This window comes from Cotesia glomerata, linkage group LG8 (genome assembly GCF_020080835.1).
Source record: "Cotesia glomerata isolate CgM1 linkage group LG8, MPM_Cglom_v2.3, whole genome shotgun sequence".
In the NCBI taxonomy this organism is placed as follows: domain Eukaryota; kingdom Metazoa; phylum Arthropoda; class Insecta; order Hymenoptera; family Braconidae; genus Cotesia; species Cotesia glomerata.
In genome coordinates this window covers 11,428,947-11,448,146 of record NC_058165.1, presented here as the reverse complement: position 1 = coordinate 11,448,146, position 19,200 = coordinate 11,428,947, and the positions used below count along the sequence as shown (strand labels likewise).

At 39.8% G+C, this 19,200-nt stretch overlaps 2 protein-coding genes across 3 annotated transcripts in view; one reads left to right on the top strand and one right to left on the bottom strand.

The window, feature by feature from the left end:
- The window catches only part of LOC123271012 (phenoloxidase-activating factor 2-like), a 140,494-nt gene that overhangs the window by 89,913 nt on the left and 31,381 nt on the right, over positions 1 to 19,200 (bottom strand). The gene's annotated exons all lie outside the window — the stretch shown is intronic.
- On the top strand, positions 3,900 to 5,984 carry LOC123270077 (serine/arginine repetitive matrix protein 1-like). Its single transcript, XM_044736011.1, has 4 exons — positions 3,900 to 4,046; positions 4,538 to 4,651; positions 5,054 to 5,165; positions 5,338 to 5,984. Exons 1-4 carry the CDS (start codon positions 3,900 to 3,902, stop codon positions 5,982 to 5,984), a joined length of 1,020 nt encoding a protein of 339 aa, XP_044591946.1.

The following is a 19,200-nucleotide window of genomic DNA, read 5'->3' as shown; positions in this document are numbered from 1 at the left end:
AAAGAAAATACGGAATGCGCTCAAAAGGGACCCCAGTCACGCACGGTTCTGATAAGATGACGTAATAGATGAATGTTGTAATTCATATTTTTGATTTTAAAATACTTTTCAAACTTTTGTACGTACGATTCTAGTAAAATTTGAGCATGGTCCAACACTTCCAGTGATATAGAATCGCTGTTAAGTATATGAAATACTTCAGATAAAGTCGACAAGTGGTCAAGATATTTCTTCAGTAAAATACCATTCAGGCAAACAATAGAGTAGTCAAGCCAGTTTCTTAATTCTGACGCCTTCCAATTCGAAATCGTTGATATTTTTCTCGGCAATCTTGAACGAATATTGTGTGGTTTTATCGATAGTAATCTTTTGTCAATTTGTTCTTTTTGTTTAGGACTCCCGATGTAATAAGGTACAACTACTTTTTTGTTTTTTTTTTAATTTTTCATCACTAATGATATCATAGTCTTTCGTAAATAATAATTGAGAGTGTTTTTTATAACACCTAAATAACAACAATGCATCGTTTCAACTACCATCTCTTTTGCTAAATTGAATAACGGTAATAGCACAAGAGCTGACGGACCTTTAACGTCTTTAATTTCTGTATTGGTCTCATGAGATTTTATCATAGCATCTCGTATTTCTTGATCAATTCTGAGCTTGATAGAATTCTTACCAACCGGGTACACATGTCGTCTTGAAAAACTTTTTCCAGCAGCGTAACACCAAGTACAACCATACTCACCGTTGTATTGCTTCATTTGTAAAATTGATGAGCGGGCTGGTGAGTCAACGGAACATATGAGAGCAACAAATTTTGACAGAACCATATCAGAACTTCACTCCCAAGAAACACCAGTAGTAAATAAATCGTAAACTTGGTCTACAAAAGGTTTCAAAAAATCGTTCATAACAGGTTTCTTCTTATCGACGTAAATTCCAGCCAGCATAGTATGTTTTTTCCGTAAATGTGGTGATAACTCATTAATCTGAACATACAAGGGCCAGGCGCTAGACGTAGAAGAATCAGATATACTGCATCCGTCGGTGTTGAAAGTAAATAAAAAATTGAACGGATTACTTAAAAACATTCCAGGTGCACTCATTTTTTTATACTCCAAACCATCATATAAATCTTCAATAGCATTAGGATTTTTTTTTATCCTTGTGAAACGATATTGTAATAAAGTTTCGATATTAGGAATTTTCAACAAATTCAAGAGTTGTAGACGTAAGTTAAGTGAGATAAAATAACCTAAATAAGAATCATCTTTTTCTGGACCGCATGCTTCGCAGATACAATCATTAGTCAGCTTTCTTCCCTCGCCCAAGTACATTTCACATTTTTGACAGTACATATGATAGGCTATTAATTGTTCATTTTTTTCTAATGTATGCCATAAATTAGCTTTAGTTGTAGGCAAGCATTTCAAATCATAGGTACTATTTATCCATTTAAATAGCAATAACGTTTCTTCATATGTCCACTTGTATTTAATTGATACAGTCAATAGAAATAACAAGTGATCCTTTGGTGAAACAGGAGCCTGAGGAATTAATGGAAAATCTAAAATATTACTATGGAAAAGAGATGAAAATTCATGAGAGTTATCATTATCATCATCATCCTCATCGTCGTCGTCGTAATCATCATCATCCTCGTCTTCATCGTCGTAATCATCATCATCATCATTTTTATTATTACTATTATCATTAATGTCTTTATTAGCAGCAGTAGTTGCAGTTGCAGTGGTAGCATTGTCTTCAGTTTCATTATTATAATCATAAAGATCTTCAAAGTTGTTTTCATCATAATAATTTGTTGAGTTTGCATTAAAATCATGGTGAATAATTTCATCTTGATTGACTGCTTCAATACTGAAAAATATCAATATATTTGGTAACATACAAAATTTTTAAATAAAAAATAGATTAAAAAACAAAACATCTAGTTGCCTGCATGTCATACATTATACTTAGTCTTGGGTTAGTATCTGTAGCAAGGACCGGGGTAGTGGTTGATTTTGAAGAATAACTTGCTGATTGAATAATTACTGAAAGAGCGGAAAAGCGGGGATCAGGTTTAGGTCTGGATATCTCAATTAAAACGCGTAAATAATTATCAAAATTAACACTATAAATTTATTTACACTAAATACAAGTTATATTTAATATGTTAAATAGCGGATTGTTTAAATAAAAGCGGATTTATAATACACAGCGTGGTTAGCACAAGCGATACCGGTTGACACGTGGGTGAACACTCTGCCGGCACTGTAAAAGCGGTGAAATAAATGCACAAATAACACAATTTATCTGTAACAAATTAGAGCGAATTATTAGCGGTTAATTTAAGCAATTTAAATTATAAAAATAGCGAAATGCGGTTAATTAACAATAAGCGAAAGTAAAGCGGAATTATAAAAATAGCGAAATGCGGAATTAATGGCGACTTGTTGCAACGAAAGCGTGGAAGCGAAAGATAATAATAATAGTCCGTCTTCTTCCTCGTTGAGTTGGGGAAGAAGGCTATTGCGCATGTCTAGTGGGAGCGATCAGCCAATAAAGCGGTCGATTCATGACGTGATCGAGAGGCTGATTTTCTATTGGCGGTTCGATTTTTGCAAGAACTAGCGGTGGACAGGTGCGTCTCTTGAATTTGGGTGTCCCCCAGGAGCGAGTTAATCGCTACTGGGCCTTGTTCACCGAACACTGATGAACTCTAAAATAAAATTTATAAATTATTAAATAAAATATATTTACTTTAAAAATCACTGAAAAAACTGATAAAAGTATATTCGAATTATCTCATATTTTTATAAGAATTTACTCGAGAAATATTTATTATACTTAATAAATTGAGGTAATGAGTGAAAATGCAAATTTTTATTTGAGACAACTGTAATAAATTCTTTATTTCAAAAATACATTCTTACCTGCGTCTTATACAACGTAGATCGGGGCAACAAATTAAAAGAAACATCTTCTGGATTTAACACGTTCCATTGTTCCATAATTTTTTTGTTGTGTTTATAAATAGTTGTTCTATGTAATTTTCTTTTTTTATTGTTATGATCCATTTTATATAAAAAGTATATCTGTTCAACCGTAACATTAAATCAGTAAATGTTTAACTGAAAAACCGAATGCCCGCTTTATTTACGAGCAGTGTTACCTACAATATCTACGGTTATAACAGTACGTATACTATCCGATATTAAGAATAATTTTCAAGATTAGATTTTTAACTGAAACATACCTTTACATTATAAGCTCAGATCTCGCTTCTACCTTTAACGCTGTATGTACCCACTTCGAATGATATTCAGGCGAGTTTAAACTTTTGCAGATTTGTGAATACCGGCTTTAAGTATACCTATGTACTAGTGGCGCCCTCAGCAGCCGAAAATATAAATTATTATTTCAAGTAGCAACGTAAATTAAGTGTATTCTAAGCGGGAATTCTCTATTTTTGTTGTTACATAATCTAATATCTAACTTATACGTTGTCTTAGCGATTGATCATAAATAAATTCATTTATTTATTAGGTTTACTTAAAATGATTGAAATTTATTTTTCAAACTTTTTTTTTACAAAAAATATAATAAGTGTTATGGATAAATATCGTTGTTTAGTCAATGATTTAGTAACGCAAGAAGAACTAATACTACCGGTAACAGGTGTTTATGTATGTGATGATTCTGGGCTACTAAAAATCGCTTCAAGAGCTGACATTGATTCTGAAAAACCTTTGTACATGAAAGTGGGAAATTCTGTACATGAAATTAAAATGATTCATTATGGCGGTAAGAGAAATGAAATATAATGAATATTTGCATTTAAGAAACATGGTATTTATAGTTAATTATTCTTAATAAGTACGAGGAATCAGTTAATGGAATTACGACGATCATGTAGTAAGAAGCGATTAAGAATTATCAAACGATTGAGTTTGGCATCACCGATTGCAACTGCTGAAAAGAAAGATAAAAAAAAACCTGACAAGAACACAGCAAAAAAAACAAAACGTCGTCCAATAAATGTAAGTAAAATTGGAATGTATTCTGGATTAACATTTTATTCTGGTTCGATAGTTTTTAATTGTTAAAAAATACTTTCATTTACATCTTCAGTATAACAGTTTTTATTACGTAAGTTATAGAATGTTTTCTTTAGTTGTATTTCTTGCTTAAGAATTATTATTTTCAATTTTTTGTTACATGATAGTATGTACTGAAAAAAAAAAATAACTTAAATTTTTTTTTGGCCTAATTTTCCTTACTTGCTTTTATTTTTCAAATCTTAATGTTCGCTTTTTGAAGTCAAAATTGATAAGAAATAATATGATATGATTTGGATAGAAATATAAAGTCTTTGAAGTTGAATAATTAATTAATTTTTTTATTTATTGATTTATGCCAAGGCGTAGCTGCCAAATGACAGTTCAAAAATGATAGTTATAATCCGAAGTTTATATACTAAATCTGCTGATAGTAATGACAATGATAATAATAATTTGGTATTATTTTTTAGGATAATCAAGAAAATATCACAAGTTTAAGAAAGCATCTCAGTGATCAAAATATTTTAAAGCGGTATCAATCGCGCAAAGATAAGATAACTACTTTTAACCATATGGCTATTCAAGTAAGTATTTCCTAAATTTATTACTAATGACAAATTGTAATAATCAAAACTTTTTTAACTATATCATTTGCAAAAAAGTTATTCTTTCAAAGATAATATATCGCGAGTTGTATTTGTGCAACAAAATTTCACGAGCATAATTTTTTTCAATAAGTATAAAGATTTAACATTTTACACTGATAGAAGGATTTGTTTATATTTAATAAGCTTTATTAACTGTTAATAAATATTTGTTAACTATTGATAAATGTTAAAAAATATTTATTAAAATTTAATAAATTAAATAATTGTCTTCATATAAATTGAATTATTAATAGTTAATAAATCTTTCTATCAGTGGATAAAACAAAAGTAATTTGATAAAACATGTCAAAGTTAATTAATGATAAATTTTATTTCCAGGATCCTAAAAAGTGTTTAAAACCAGTTCAAACTCAAATATATGCAGGACAGAAACCTCTTCTATTGTATAAATCAAAATGTGCTGGAGGAGCTTTTGATGATAAGAACAAATGTGCTTCCCAAAATCAATCATTTCAGATCACTACGTTTTTTTAAAACATTACCTGGTGTTCGGCCATTACAAGAAATTAATAGTATTGATTCTCTGAAAAGAAAAAATCTTGACAATAAACGTGCTACATCAACTCCAAAATCCAGGAATGATATAATTTATGAATTTTCAGACACTTCAGATCACTCAGGTGCAACTGACGATGACTCAATTCCTAGCGAGAGTCAATCACCATCACCATCTCGGAGGTCATTACAAGAAAATCTGGAAAGATCATCATCAGTTTCAAGAATTAGTGAACCTGGACAAAATAACGAATTTCATCACCAATTTTCATTTGAAACCCGAAAACGTCAAAGATATTTGTCTCATAGACGTTTACCCAGAGAGGAACATTCGCCTCGAAGATCTCCAAAACGTCGAAGATCTACGTCTCGGGAGCCTTTATTTGAAGGAGAACCTTCTCCTCGGAGATCTTCGGAACGTCGAAGATCTGAGTCTCGTGAGCTTTTATCTGAAGGAGAACCTTCTCTTCAGAGATCTCCGAAACGTCGAAGATCTACGTCTCGTGAGCCTTTATTAGAAGGAGAACCTTCTCCTCGAAGATCTTTGGAACGTCGAAGATCTACGTCTCGTGAGCCTTTATTAGAAGGAGAACCTTCTCCTCGGAGATCTTCGGAACGTCGAAGATCTACGTCTCGTAAGCCTTTATTTGAAGGAGAACCTTCTCCTCGGAGATCTTTGGAACGTCGAAGACCTCCGCCTCGGGAGCTTTTATCTGAAGGGAAACCTTCTCCTCGAAGATCTTTGGAACGTTGAAGACCTCCGCCTCGGGAGCCTTTATCTGAAGGAGAAGCTTCTCTTCGGAGATCTCCGAAAGGTCGAAGACCTCCGCCTCGAGAGCCTTTATCTGAAGGAAGACTTTCTCCTCGGAGATCTTTGGAACGTCGAAGACCTCCGCCTCGGGAGCCTTTATCTGAAGGAGAAGCTTCACTTCGGAGATCTCCGAAACGTCGAAGACCTCCGCCTCGTAGGCGTTTGTCTCGTGAACATCGTTCTCCTCGGAGACCTCCTTCAATTCTATCGTCATCATTTGATCTGAAGACAATGAATTAGATTTCAATAAGGAAGATGGAGATGTCAATGAAGATGTACATATTATGAGAAAGGACCTTCGATCCGATTTGAAATCTTTTCGACGAGTTATTTTATTAGACATGAAAAAATATTCTAAAAATATTCTTAAAAAGCGACACAATCGAAGTACTGGCATGGTAAGTGTTGACATTATAATTGTATAACAAACATCTGAGCAAAAATCAAAAATTTGTTTTTATTATTGCATTGAAATTATCAGTAAAACTTTAGATTTTTTCTCTAATTTTGAAATTGATTGCAGGTTGAATTTTTTGAGGGCGTTTTCCTCGAGCAGAAGTGGCTCCTTAAAGCAGCTACTGCTAGAAAAATGAGTCTGCGGGCGAACCATGTTATGCGAGCTTACTGGTCGAGAAGCAAACGCATGAATCTTTATGCAAAAAATCCAAAAGGCTTAAGGAATGCTATTGAAGTGCAGTCCAAAGAGTATCAGGACTTAATAGACATTTTTAATGCTCTGCCAAAAATTAATAGCGTAAGAAGAAACAAGAAACAAAAACCTGATATTAATAAGTACAAGTGGGTCAGAACATTTTTAAAAAATGATAGATTCCAACAAAGACATGGAAAAAAAACAAGACCTCGCAAGAATACAATCAAACGTGCACAGTCGGTGTAAATTTTCACAGTTATGTGGTTTAATTTTTTTTTTGCGATTTTTAGGAAAAGTCTCGTTTTTTTTTTTGTATTTTTAATATGTTTTATAAGCAAATAGTACATCTTCCAGTAAAATTTGTATTGGAAAAATAATAGCAGTTCCTTTTTAGTTATCTATTTGTTTTTCACCAACTCCTTATTTTTAATTAAATTAACCTAACACAATAATCACTAAGTTTACATAAATAAAGAGATATCTTTTAATTAATAACATAAAATGACATTAATGTGTATACTAACACGATTAACTTGAAAAAGATGAATAACCATTGAATATAAAAAGAAATCTAAATAATTGAAAAAAGTTTTTTTTTCAATGAACGTGGTTTTTTTTTGGTCGTAATTGAGTTTGAAAGTTTCACGTTCAAACGGTTTTATTTTGGTTTTTTTTTAGATTATAACCAAAAAAAAACCGGATTCAAACCATAATTAGCGGTTTAAAAACGGAAATTTTTCGGTACAAACTAAAACGCTAAGGAATGTATAAAATCTAAAGTGATATAAAAATTAAACTCTTGCATTTTTTTAACTAATAAACATTTGTAAAAAATATTTAATTTTTATCAATACACAATATTAAATAACGTAAATTGTATAAATAATAAACTGTCACACTTCGTCACCTTATAGATTTAGTTTATTAGAATGATAAAATGTACATCAACTCATCGGTCGTACGGTGTAGGGGTTAGTTATCGGTCTGGCAAACGCACGGCTCGGGTTCAAACCTGGGTTAGAACAGAATGCGATTTTCACTTTATTTCTATAATTCGCGAAAGTTAAGTCAAAATTAAGAGTCAACTGTCTGAACTTGCATTAGGTCTACATTAAAAATAAAAAAATAGGAGTTACGGTAATTATTACGTAAAGCGTTCCACATTCATGTAACAGGATATTGGTAGGAAAGGATTGAGAAAGGAATGTGGAGAGGATCATCTTAATGTGAGTTTATAGAATATGCGAGAAAACATTATAAGATAGGTCGGACTGGGATTCAAACCCAGAACCTTCCGAAGACATGTCGGCTACTCTACTATTTGAGCTATCCAGTCTATACTAAATTTCCTTTCGTTTATTCTATATACATTAAGCCACACCGTCCATCTTGAGGCAAGCATTTTTACAAATATGAATAATGCTGTGAAGCGGGAAAGAATATAGTCCTATATATAAGTATATATATTATATATTAGACTGCGTCAGACTAAAAAAACTTTTTTTTTTTTTTGAGTAAATACATCTAAAAAGTTTCATTGTTAGACCAAAAAAAATCTCCTAAAAGATGAGCTTGATATCTTGAAAATTGAGCTGACGCATGGGGGGGGGGTCCCCTTTCCCATTTAAAATACATCGAAAAAAAACTTTATTCTGTATTTTCATTGTGAATCGTCAAAAAAATTTTTTTTTCAAATTTTTCATTTCGTTATCTTGTAGGAAATTAAGTTCTCTACAGAAAAGGTCTCTTTCATTTTTTCGCTAAAATGCATAGGAAAAAAGTTACAGGGCTTCAAAAAACGAAAATTATAAAAAGTCAAAAATAACTTTTTTTTTTGTTTTTCGACAACAAATTATTTTATTTCGTAAAATTCTTTACTTAATTCATCTATATTCAGTCTCTTAATTATATCTAAATTTGATCTATATATAGAAGAAAAAAAAATATATTTATTTATATTATATTTTTATATTATATATGGGACATTTCATGCCAAATCGACCACTTTTGAACCCGACCCTTTTCGATTTTTCTGAAATTTTGGTATCTTTCTCTACCCTATTGAAACAAATAGGATTTTTTTAAATTTTTTTACCCAACCAAAAAAAAGTTACAAGTTATTTAAAAAAGACAGTTTTTTTTTTTTGTTAAATAACCAAAACTTTTTAAAATTAATTTATTGGTATAATTTTTTTATTCAAATTATTGTTTTTAAATGTACTTCTTAGAAAAAAAATTAGGAAAACGGTTGACCCTGAAGGCCATCCCTGCAACTTCCCGCTAATTCCATACTTAAGCGCTTAAAATTGCACCAATGACGTTTTTGAGCTCTTCGAGCTCAAAAATACAATTTATGGGTTATTTTAAGCTCTCCGAGCTCAAACAGATTGCTTTCCTTTGCTTTAAAGCTCTTTGAGCTCAAAAGTCTGATAGATATTTGATAAGACACTATTTTTTGAATTTTTAAACCGCAATAACTTTTGAATGAATAAACCGATTTTCACGCAGTTAGAAGAATTCGACGCAGTTTTTCAAGCCTCAGAAAGAATCTTAAATTTTGAATTGATCGCGCTAGGAATTTTGGAGTTATTCCGAAAAAACACTTTTTTTGGTTTTCTTTCGTTCACGATATCTCTCGAACGAATCAACCGATTTTGACCGGACTGGTGGCGATCGACGTGATTTTTCGAGGTTAAGAGCTGATTAGTTTTTGGAATTGAACCTTTAAGCCGTTTAAAAGTTATTCCAAAAAACCACATTTGAAAAAAATTTTTTTTTCAGTTTTTTTAAGATTTCTCAAAATCTATTGATCTGAATCGGTCCAAATAGTTTTTAAAATCTAATTTCGGTCAAGCCCTTTTGAATGGCACCAACCGCGATGAAATCGGTCAAGCCGTTCAAAAGTTATAAGCGGTTCACATACTTTCACACACACACACACACACACACACACACACACACACACACACACACACACACACACACACACACACACATACACACACACACACACACACACACACACACACACACTCTCGGGGCAGAAGAGATACTGCTACCGGGCGCGTCTCCCCGAGCGGATGTTATAAGCGGTTCACATACTTTCACACACACACACACACACACACACACACACACACACACACACACACACACACACACACACATACACACACACACACACACACACACACACATACAGAAAACCATCGAGGGCATCCTACAAGAAGAGGCCAAAGTGATCTGCAAAGGTCCACAGGAAGACGTCGAAATCCGAGACCTTGATGACACTACAACCAGGGAAGACATTCAAGCCGCCTTGCAGATGGCAACCGGAGAATCCTGCGAGGTATCGCTAGAGGCAATTAAGATCCGAAAGGCCTACAGAGGTACCCAGACTGCCGTAGTGACTCTACCAGCAGCTGCAGCGCGGAAGATATTGGAAGGAAGCGGTAAAATCCGTATCGGCTGGGTAAACTGCCGAATTAGAGCCACGAGAAGACCAACCCAATGCTTCAAGTGCTGGCACTTCGGGCATCATGGATTTCAGTGCAAAAGTAGCGTAGACCGATCTAAGCTTTGCATCAGGTGCGGACAAGAGGGGCACAAGATCGCTGGTTGTAAGAATCCAGCCAAATGTGCATTATGCGCTGAAAACCAAAGCGCAGAGAACTCTGCCCACTACGCCGGCAACCACAAATGCCCGGTATTCCAAGAGGCGCTTCAGAGGTTAATAAACAAAAGAACATGAAGATACTGCAGCTCAACCTCAATCATTGTGAGGCTGCACATGACTTGCTTCTGCAGACAGTGCGTGAACTAGGGCCTGACCTTGTACTAATAGCTGAGCCATATAAATGCCTTAAAGGCAAATTATGGGAAACGGACACGACCACTAGGGCCGTCATTTGGTCCTGTGGCAAGCTCCCATCCCAGAGCGTAGTTAATAATTGCAATGCCGGCTTTGTAGCAGTATCAGTAGATGGCGTTCGCTTCTATAGCTGCTACGCACCACCTAGCCTCTCTATTGTTGACTTCACTAACTTTCTGGATCGACTGACAGAGGACGCGAAGCAGCATCATCCAGTCGCGATAGCCGGCGACTTTAACTCCTGGGCAGTAGACTGGGGTAGCAAGCTAACTAACGCACGAGGTAAAGCGTTACTTGAGGCTTTTACTGCATTAGACGTAGTCTTACTCAACAGTGGTGACACACCAACCTACACCAAAGGAGACGCAAGTTCCATCGTAGACCTCACGTTCGTCAGTAGCAGCCTCGCGAGAGGTAACCTCAACTGGAAGGTGCTGGATATCTACACTGCCAGTGACCACAACGCGATTCTCTGGGAGATATCAAATGACCAGGATACTAGAGGAACTAGTAGGTTACCTAACCACATTCGGTGGAGAGTACAATCTTTCGACGTGGGTACGCTGACGACTGCTTTGGATAATGGCCCGATCACCGCTGGATGCGCAGAAGATCAGACTAAAGAACTTATGAAAAGAGTGACCGAAGCTTGTGACGCCAGTATGCCACGAAAACGAGGCATAAATAGAAGACCCGCGGTGCACTGGTGGAACGATCACATCAGCGCTCTTCGTAAAGAATGCCTCAGGAAAAGAAGAATATCACAGCGTGGCTTCCGTCGACCTAACCTTGCAGAACTGGTGGCAGAGTATAAAAAGGCCCGTCGGGAACTAAACAAAGCCATCAAGGATAATAAAAGACGCTGTTGGAAAGAACTCGTCGAAGAAGTGGAGAAGGACCCATGGGGCAAACCGTACAAGGTGGTCACGGCCCACCTGAAATACCAGCCAATGCCGTCGCCTACGTGTCCGCGGCTCCTAGAGAGGATTGTTACTGTGCTGTTTCCTCAACAACCGGTATTCACCGGCCAGTTAAGGCAGCTAAACCCTGAAGACATTCCATCTGTCACGGAAGAAGAACTAATGGAGGCTTGTAACCGCGTAGGGAATAACAAAGCGCCGGGACTAGACGGAATCCCTAATATTGCCTTGAAAACAGCCATAAAGGCAGCACCAACGTTATTCTTGAAAGTTTACAATACGTGCCTCAAGGAAGGGACATTTCCTCGGAAATGGAAACAACAACGACTGGTTCTACTCCCTAAAGGAAAAAAGCCACCAGAAGAGCCGTCATCTTACCGTCCACTTTGTATGCTGGATACAGCCGGTAAGATATTCGAACGCATAATTCATCAAAGAATAGAAGCAGTTGCAGATCCACTCCTGGCAAACAACCAGTATGGATTCCGAAAAGGACGATCAACCCTGGACGCGATCAATCTGGTTGTTACTACGGCCCAGGAGGCAATTGCAGGAACCAGATGGAAGGGTGGTACGAAGAAGTACTGCCTGGTGGCGACGTTAGACATCAAAAACGCCTTCAACTCTGCTAACTGGGACTGCATTATGCAAGCTCTTCAAGAGAAGAACGTGCCAGGATACCTAAGTAAAATAGTAGCTAGCTACTTCACGGATAGAGTCCTCTGATATGACACAAAGGACAGTCCGAAAGAGTACGAAATCACCGGAGGTGTTCCGCAGGGCTCTGTTCTTGGCCCACTGCTGTGGAATATCATGTATGACAGGCTTCTAAGGCTAAAGATCCCAAGAAATATTAAACTTGTAGCGTATGCGGACGACGTGGCCGTAGTGATTGTCGCTAAACACCTGGACGAGATTCACCACATGTTTGATCTAGCATTCCAGCAAGTAAACCAGTGGATGGACACAATGAATCTTCAACTGGCGAAACATAAGACTGAGGCAGTGCTTATTACCAGCAGGAAAGTGTTAGAGACCATCAATCTTAGAGTCGGCGAACAAGAAATCACATCACAACCTTATATCCGATATTTGGGAGTGATGCTTGATGCCCGTCTCAACTTTAAACAGCAAGTGGAACACGTCAGTGCCAAAGCGTCAGTAGTAAGGGCAAGCCTCGCACGATTGATGCCTAACGTCGGAGGCCCAAAGCAGAGCAGGAGACTATTGTTGGCAACTGTAGTCACATCAGTGCTTACGTACGGAATATCCATTTGGGCCGATGCGCTAGAATTACAAGAAGCATGGAGAAAGGCTGGACCAGTATATCGCCTGAGTGCCCTAAGAGTAGCTTGCGCCTTCCGCACAATATCTGAGGAAGCAGTGTGCGTAATTTCTGGAATTCTACCTCTCAGAGTCCTAGCTGAAGAAAGAAGGAACCTTTACCAACGAAAGAGGTCAACAACACTGAGCGCAGAGGAACTCAGAACGGAACAAAGACAGCACAGCATCGCACGATGGCAATCTCAGTGGGATGCCGCAGAGAAGGGTAGATGGACGCATCGTCTCATACCAAAGATCGACATTTGGCTGAACCGGAAACACGGAGAGGTCAACTACTACCTAACGCAGATGTTGTCAGGACATGGCTGTTTTCGGGCTTATCTTCACCGCTTTAGGCATGACGATTCTCCGGAGTGCCCGTCCTGCCTTGGAGTCACTGAAGATGCGGAGCACGTTTTTTTCGAGTGCTCGCGTTTTAATCCACAACGTGAGGAGCTGGAGAGGATCTTGAAGAGGAGAAGTCAACCAGAGTCAGTCGTAGAAGCAATGCTGTCTTCAGAAGCTGCCTGGAATGCAACGAACACTTTTGTCACAGAAGTGCTTACAGAGCTGCGTTCCATCGAGAGAAAAAGAGCAAAAGACAGAATCTAGAAGGAAGAAATAACATCTTAGCCACCAGAAGGAAGAGCGGCAGCTAATTCCTCCCCCCGCGAAGAAATGCCTTACGGCGGTACCATGGGGGATCAGAGGATAGAAGAGAAAGGGGTTTAGGGTTTAGTGGGTAGGGGCGTTAGCGTCGAGTTTTTAGTATGACGCTGCGTCGAGTCGCCACATATCCAGGCCAAACAACTATGCCTAGAATCCGTAAAAAGGATTCCCCCCCCTAAAAGGAAAAAAAAAAACACACACACACACACACACACACACACACACACACACACACTCGGGGCAGAAGAGATACTGCTACCGGGCGCGTCTCCCCGAGCGGATGGGAGAACGCTCGCTGTCCTTGGATGACACTTAATCTCTTAGTTGATGAGGTACAGCGGGTAGGAGCCAAGCAAAATAACCAAACAAAATACGCTCCCGTGGACAAAACTCCCCTTTAATGGGTTGGTCGCACTAACTGACCTAACAAGACGATCGTTCTCTGCTGTGACCCACTGGGAGTGACCGGAACCTGTATCGTAGTTTCCGACGATGCAGGCCACGGCTGATGTGAGCTTGCTCTACCGAGGTGTAAGTTGCAGCAGTGGATCAGGAGCCAGCCACTTCGGGCCTTGATCAGGAAGTACGCAGTGAGTGTTAGAGATCGGAATCTTCACCGCTCCGAGCGAGTCTAGTCCGTCCGTGTATTACGGGACTGGCTAAGTGTCGGCTAGGCCTCAGGGAACTGGGGTAGGAGTACTATCTCCGAGGGTACACCCGTTCCTAGTTATGGCAACCCGCTCCACTCCGTACGATGCGCTGGTAAATTAAAAAGTATGAGTAATGCACAGGAAACAAACAAGAGTGAAAACGGGCCTCATGCCCAGCAAGACGCACTGCTACTTAGTGCAAAGATGAAGAGGACAGATGCGCTGGCACATCTGGAGAAGCTAGTCTGTGGACTGCAGGACTTTCTCCAAACCAAGCAAAATGTCCACAAGGAGATCAAGTCGAAGTCGACGAACATCTGCAGTGCCCTGAGAAGGTTCAAAAAACTGGACCAAGAATGGCAGGAAATCCAACAACAACACGGTAATATCGTGATGAAGACGAGTGTGACAGCGGTTCCACCAGCAAAAGCCGACACGTTTGTCGAGGAGATGGACACAGGTGGCGAGGGTGACGTCGAGTCAGGCTGCATTGCAAACGGAAATCGGAGAAACCTGCGAGATACCACTAGGGACAATTAAGATTCATAAGGCCTACAGAGGTACTCAGACAGCTGTTGTGACACTACCAGCAGCTGCAGCGCGCAAGATATTGGCAGGAAGCGGTAAAGTCCGGATCGGCTGGACCAACTGCCGAATCAGAGCTACGAGGAGACCAATCCAATGTTTCAAGTGCTGGCACTTTGGACATCTTGGATCCCAGTGCAAGAGCAATGTGGATCGGTCTAAGCTATGTATTAGGTGCGGACAAGAGGGACACAAGATTGCTGAATGCAAAAACCCAGCGAAATGTGTATTATGCGCGGATCAAAGTGCGGAGAACTCGGCTCATCATGCCGGAGCATCCAGGTGCCCAGTATTTAAAGAGGCACTCCAGAAGATAACAAACAAACAGACATGAAGATATTGCAGCTAAACCTAAACCATTGCGAAGCTGCACATGATCTGCTTATGCAAACAGCAAGAGAACTAGAGTTAGACTTAGTAATGATAGCAGAGCCATATAGATACCTGAATACCCAGCCTTGGGAATCTGACAGCACCACCAAGGCTGTCATCTGGTCTTGTGGTAAGCATCCCTTCCAGAGTGTAGTTAACAATGATAATGCCGGCTTTGTAGCAGCAACAGTTAACGGCATCCGTTTCTACAGCTGTTATGCACCACCTAGCCTATCCATTGTTGAATTCACTGAATTCTTGGACAAACTGACCGAGGACGCCAAGCAGCATTATCCGGTCGCGATTGCCGGTGACTTCAACTCCTAGGCAGTAGACTGGGGCAGCAAGCAGACAAATGCGCGAGGAAAAGCACTCCTCGAAGCTTTCTCTACACTAGATGTAGTCCAGCTCAACAGTGGTGATACGCCAACCTATACTAAAGGGGAAGCAAGCTCTATTGTAGATCTCACTTTCGTCAGCAGCAGCCTCATCAGTGGGAAATACGACTGGAAGGTGATGGATATCTACACAGCCAGCGACCACAAGGCAATTCTCTGGGAAATATTACATGACCGGAATACAAGAAGACCAATCAAGTCACTCAATACCATTGGATGGAAAGTGAAGTCTTTTGACACAAGCACATTGATAATAGCCCTGAATAGTGAACCGATTACTACTGGACCCGCAGAAGAAATGACCAAGGACCTGATGAAAAGAGTTGTCCAGGCCTGTGACGCAAGTATGGTCCGGAAATGCAGCATAAGCCAACGCCCGGCAGTACACTGGTGGAACGACCACATCAGCGTTCTTCGGAAAGAGTGTCTAAAGAAAAGGAGAACATCCCAGCGTGGCTATCGACGACCTAACTCTGCGGAGCTGGTCGCAGAGTACAAAAAAGCCCGTCGATTACTGAACAAAGCCATCAAGGATAGTAAGAGGCAATGCTGGAAAGAGCTCATCAACGAGGTGGACAAAGACCTGTGGGGTAGACCGTACAAGGTGGTCATGAATCACCTAAAAGTCAAACAAATGCCGGCACCCACATGCCCACAACTTCTGCAGAGAATCGTTACCGCGCTGTTTCCGCAGCAACGCGAGCTTCACTACCAGTTAGCTCAAGGAGAACTGGAGGACATTCCAACTGTCACGGAAGAAGAACTGACGGAGGCTTGCAACCGCGTAGGGAATAATAAAGCACCGGGATTAGACGGAATCCCTAACATGGCCTCAAAAACAGCTATAAAGTCAGCACCGTCATTATTCCTGGATGTTTACACCACCTGCCTCAAAGAAGGGATTTTTCCTCGAAAGTGGAAACAGCAACGGTTAGTGCTGCTTCCTAAAGGGAAAGCCATCGGATGAACCGTCATCTTACCGCCCACTTTGCATGCTAGATACAGCGGGTAAGATATTCGAACGCATAATTCACCAGAGAATTGAAGCAGTAGTCGACCCACTCCTGGCAGACAATCAGTATGGATTCCGGAAAGGACGATCAACCCTGGACGCAATCAAACTGGTTGTTGATACGGCCAAGGAAGCAATCGCAGGAACCAGATGGAAGGGTGGAACGAAGAAGTATTGCCTGGTGGCGACCCTAGACATCAGAAATGCCTTCAACTCCGCCAATTGGGAATGCATCATGCAGGCCCTCCAAGAGAAGAATGTACCAGAATACTTTCTTAAGATCGTAGCAAGCTACTTTGAAAACAGGGTCCTGAAGTATGACACGAAGAACGGTCCAAGGGAGTATGCTATTTCTGGAGGTGTACCACAAGGTTCAGTTCTAGGCCCGCTCCTGTGGAATATTATGTATGACGGCCTATTAAGACTAACTCTGCCAAGAAACGTCAAACTCGTAGCATATGCAGACGACGTAGCCGTAGTGATCGTTGCCAAACATCTTGACGAGATAAACCATGTGTTCGATCTCACTTTCGAGCGCGTTAACCGGTGGATGGACGCAGTGAACCTGCAACTGGCGCAACACAAAACTGAGGCAGTGCTTATTACCAGCAGGAAAGTGGTAGAGACAATTAAGCTGAAAGTCGCCGAACAAGAAATCACATCACAACCTTATATTCGATATTTAGGAGTGATGCTTGATGCCCGACTCAACTTTAAGCAGCAGGTAGAACACGTCAGTGCCAAGGCGTCAGCAGTGGGAACAAGTCTAGCACGACTGATGCCGAACATCGGAGGGCCAAAGCAGAGCAGAAGGGTACTGTTATCATCTGTAGTCACATCGGTGCTTACATATGGTATATCTATTTGGACCAACGCTCTCGAGATGCAAGAATCATGGAGGAAGGCTGGACCAGTATACCGACGGTGTGCCTTAAGAGTCGCCAGCGCCTTCCGCACAATATCCGAGGAAGCAGTGTGCGTTATTTCCGGAACTCTGCCTCTCAGAGTCCTCGCTGAGGAAAGACGGAACCTTTATCATCGTAAAAGGTCAACTACACTAAGCGCTGAAGAGCTCAGAACTGAAGAACGGCAAAACAGCTTCGACCGATGGCAGCTCCAGTGGGACGCTGCAGAAAAAGGAAGATGGACGTATCGTCTTATACCGAGGATCGACGACTGGCTGAACCGGAGTCATGGAGAGGTTAACTACTACCTTACGCAGATGTTGTCAGGACACGGCTGCTTCCGAGCCTATCTTCACCGCTTTAAGCACGACGATTCTCCGGAGTGCCCATCCTGCCCAGGTGTCGCTGAAGACGTGGAGCACGTGATCTTTGCATGTCCTCGTTTTAACCAACAGCGCGATGAATTAGAGAAGATTCTAAAAAAGAGAATTCAACCGGAGACAATAGTAGAAGAAATGCTGTCATCAGAAGCTGTCTGGAACGCCACGAGCACCTTTGCCACTGAAGTGCTTACAGAGTTGCGGTCCATCGAGAGAAAAAGAGCAGAAAACAGAAACTAGAAGGGAGATAGAAATAAAAAACAACGTAGCCACGAGAAGGAAGAGCGGCAGCTAATTCCTCCCCCGCGAAGAAATGCCTTACGGCGGTACCATGGGGATCAGAGGATAGAAGAGAAAGGGGTTTAGGGTTTAGTGGGTAGGGGCGTTAGTGTCGAGTTAGTATGACGCTGCGTCGAGTCGCCACATATCCAGGCCAAACAGCTATGCCTAGAATCCGTAAAGGATTCCCCTACAAAAAACACACACACACACACACACACACACACACACACACACACACACACACACACACACACACACACACACACACACACATATATATATATATATATATATATATATATATATACATATAGACACAGTGACAACATCGCGAGGGTAGTCAGGGAAGCTTCCTATGACCTTAAAACGTTGAGATCTGATGAAAACTCGATTTTTTCAAAACAGGGTGAAAACAATAACTTCCTAATTTTTGAAAATCTTCGATTTTGTTAGTGGGAAGTTAAAAATGTCGCAGTGATTTTAAAAAAACACTTGTTTTCAAATCTTTTATTGACGATATCTTTCGAACTAATTAACCGATTTCTACGTTTTTGGCGGCAATCGACGCGGTTTTTTAAGCTCTATAAATTATGCTATGTCATCAAAAGTGATCCGAGAAGAAATGACGAAGTTATGTGAAAAAAACACTTTTTTCGGTTTTTTTCGGTTTTCTTTCGTTCACGCTATCTCTCGAACGAATCAACCGATTTTGATCGGGTTGACGCCGATCGGCGTGGTTTTTCAAGCTTAAGAGCGGATTAGTTTTTGAAGTTGATCGATAGAGCCGTTTAAAAGATATTCCAAAAAAACTACTTTCAAAAATGATTTTTTTCTTATTTTTTTTAAGATTTTTCAAGATTTCTTAAAATCTATCGGTCCGAATCGGTTCAAATTCTCAGGAAATCTAAGTTCAGCGTAGCCCTTTCGAATGGCACCAACCGCGATGAAATCGGTTCAACCGTTCAAAAGTTATAAGCGAGTCACATAGTCACACACACACACACACACACACACACACACACACACACACATACATACATACAGACATAGTGACAACATCGCGGGGGTAGTCAGGGAAGCTTCCTGTGACCTTCAAACGTCGAGATCTGATGAAAACTCGATTTTTGCCAAACGGGGTAA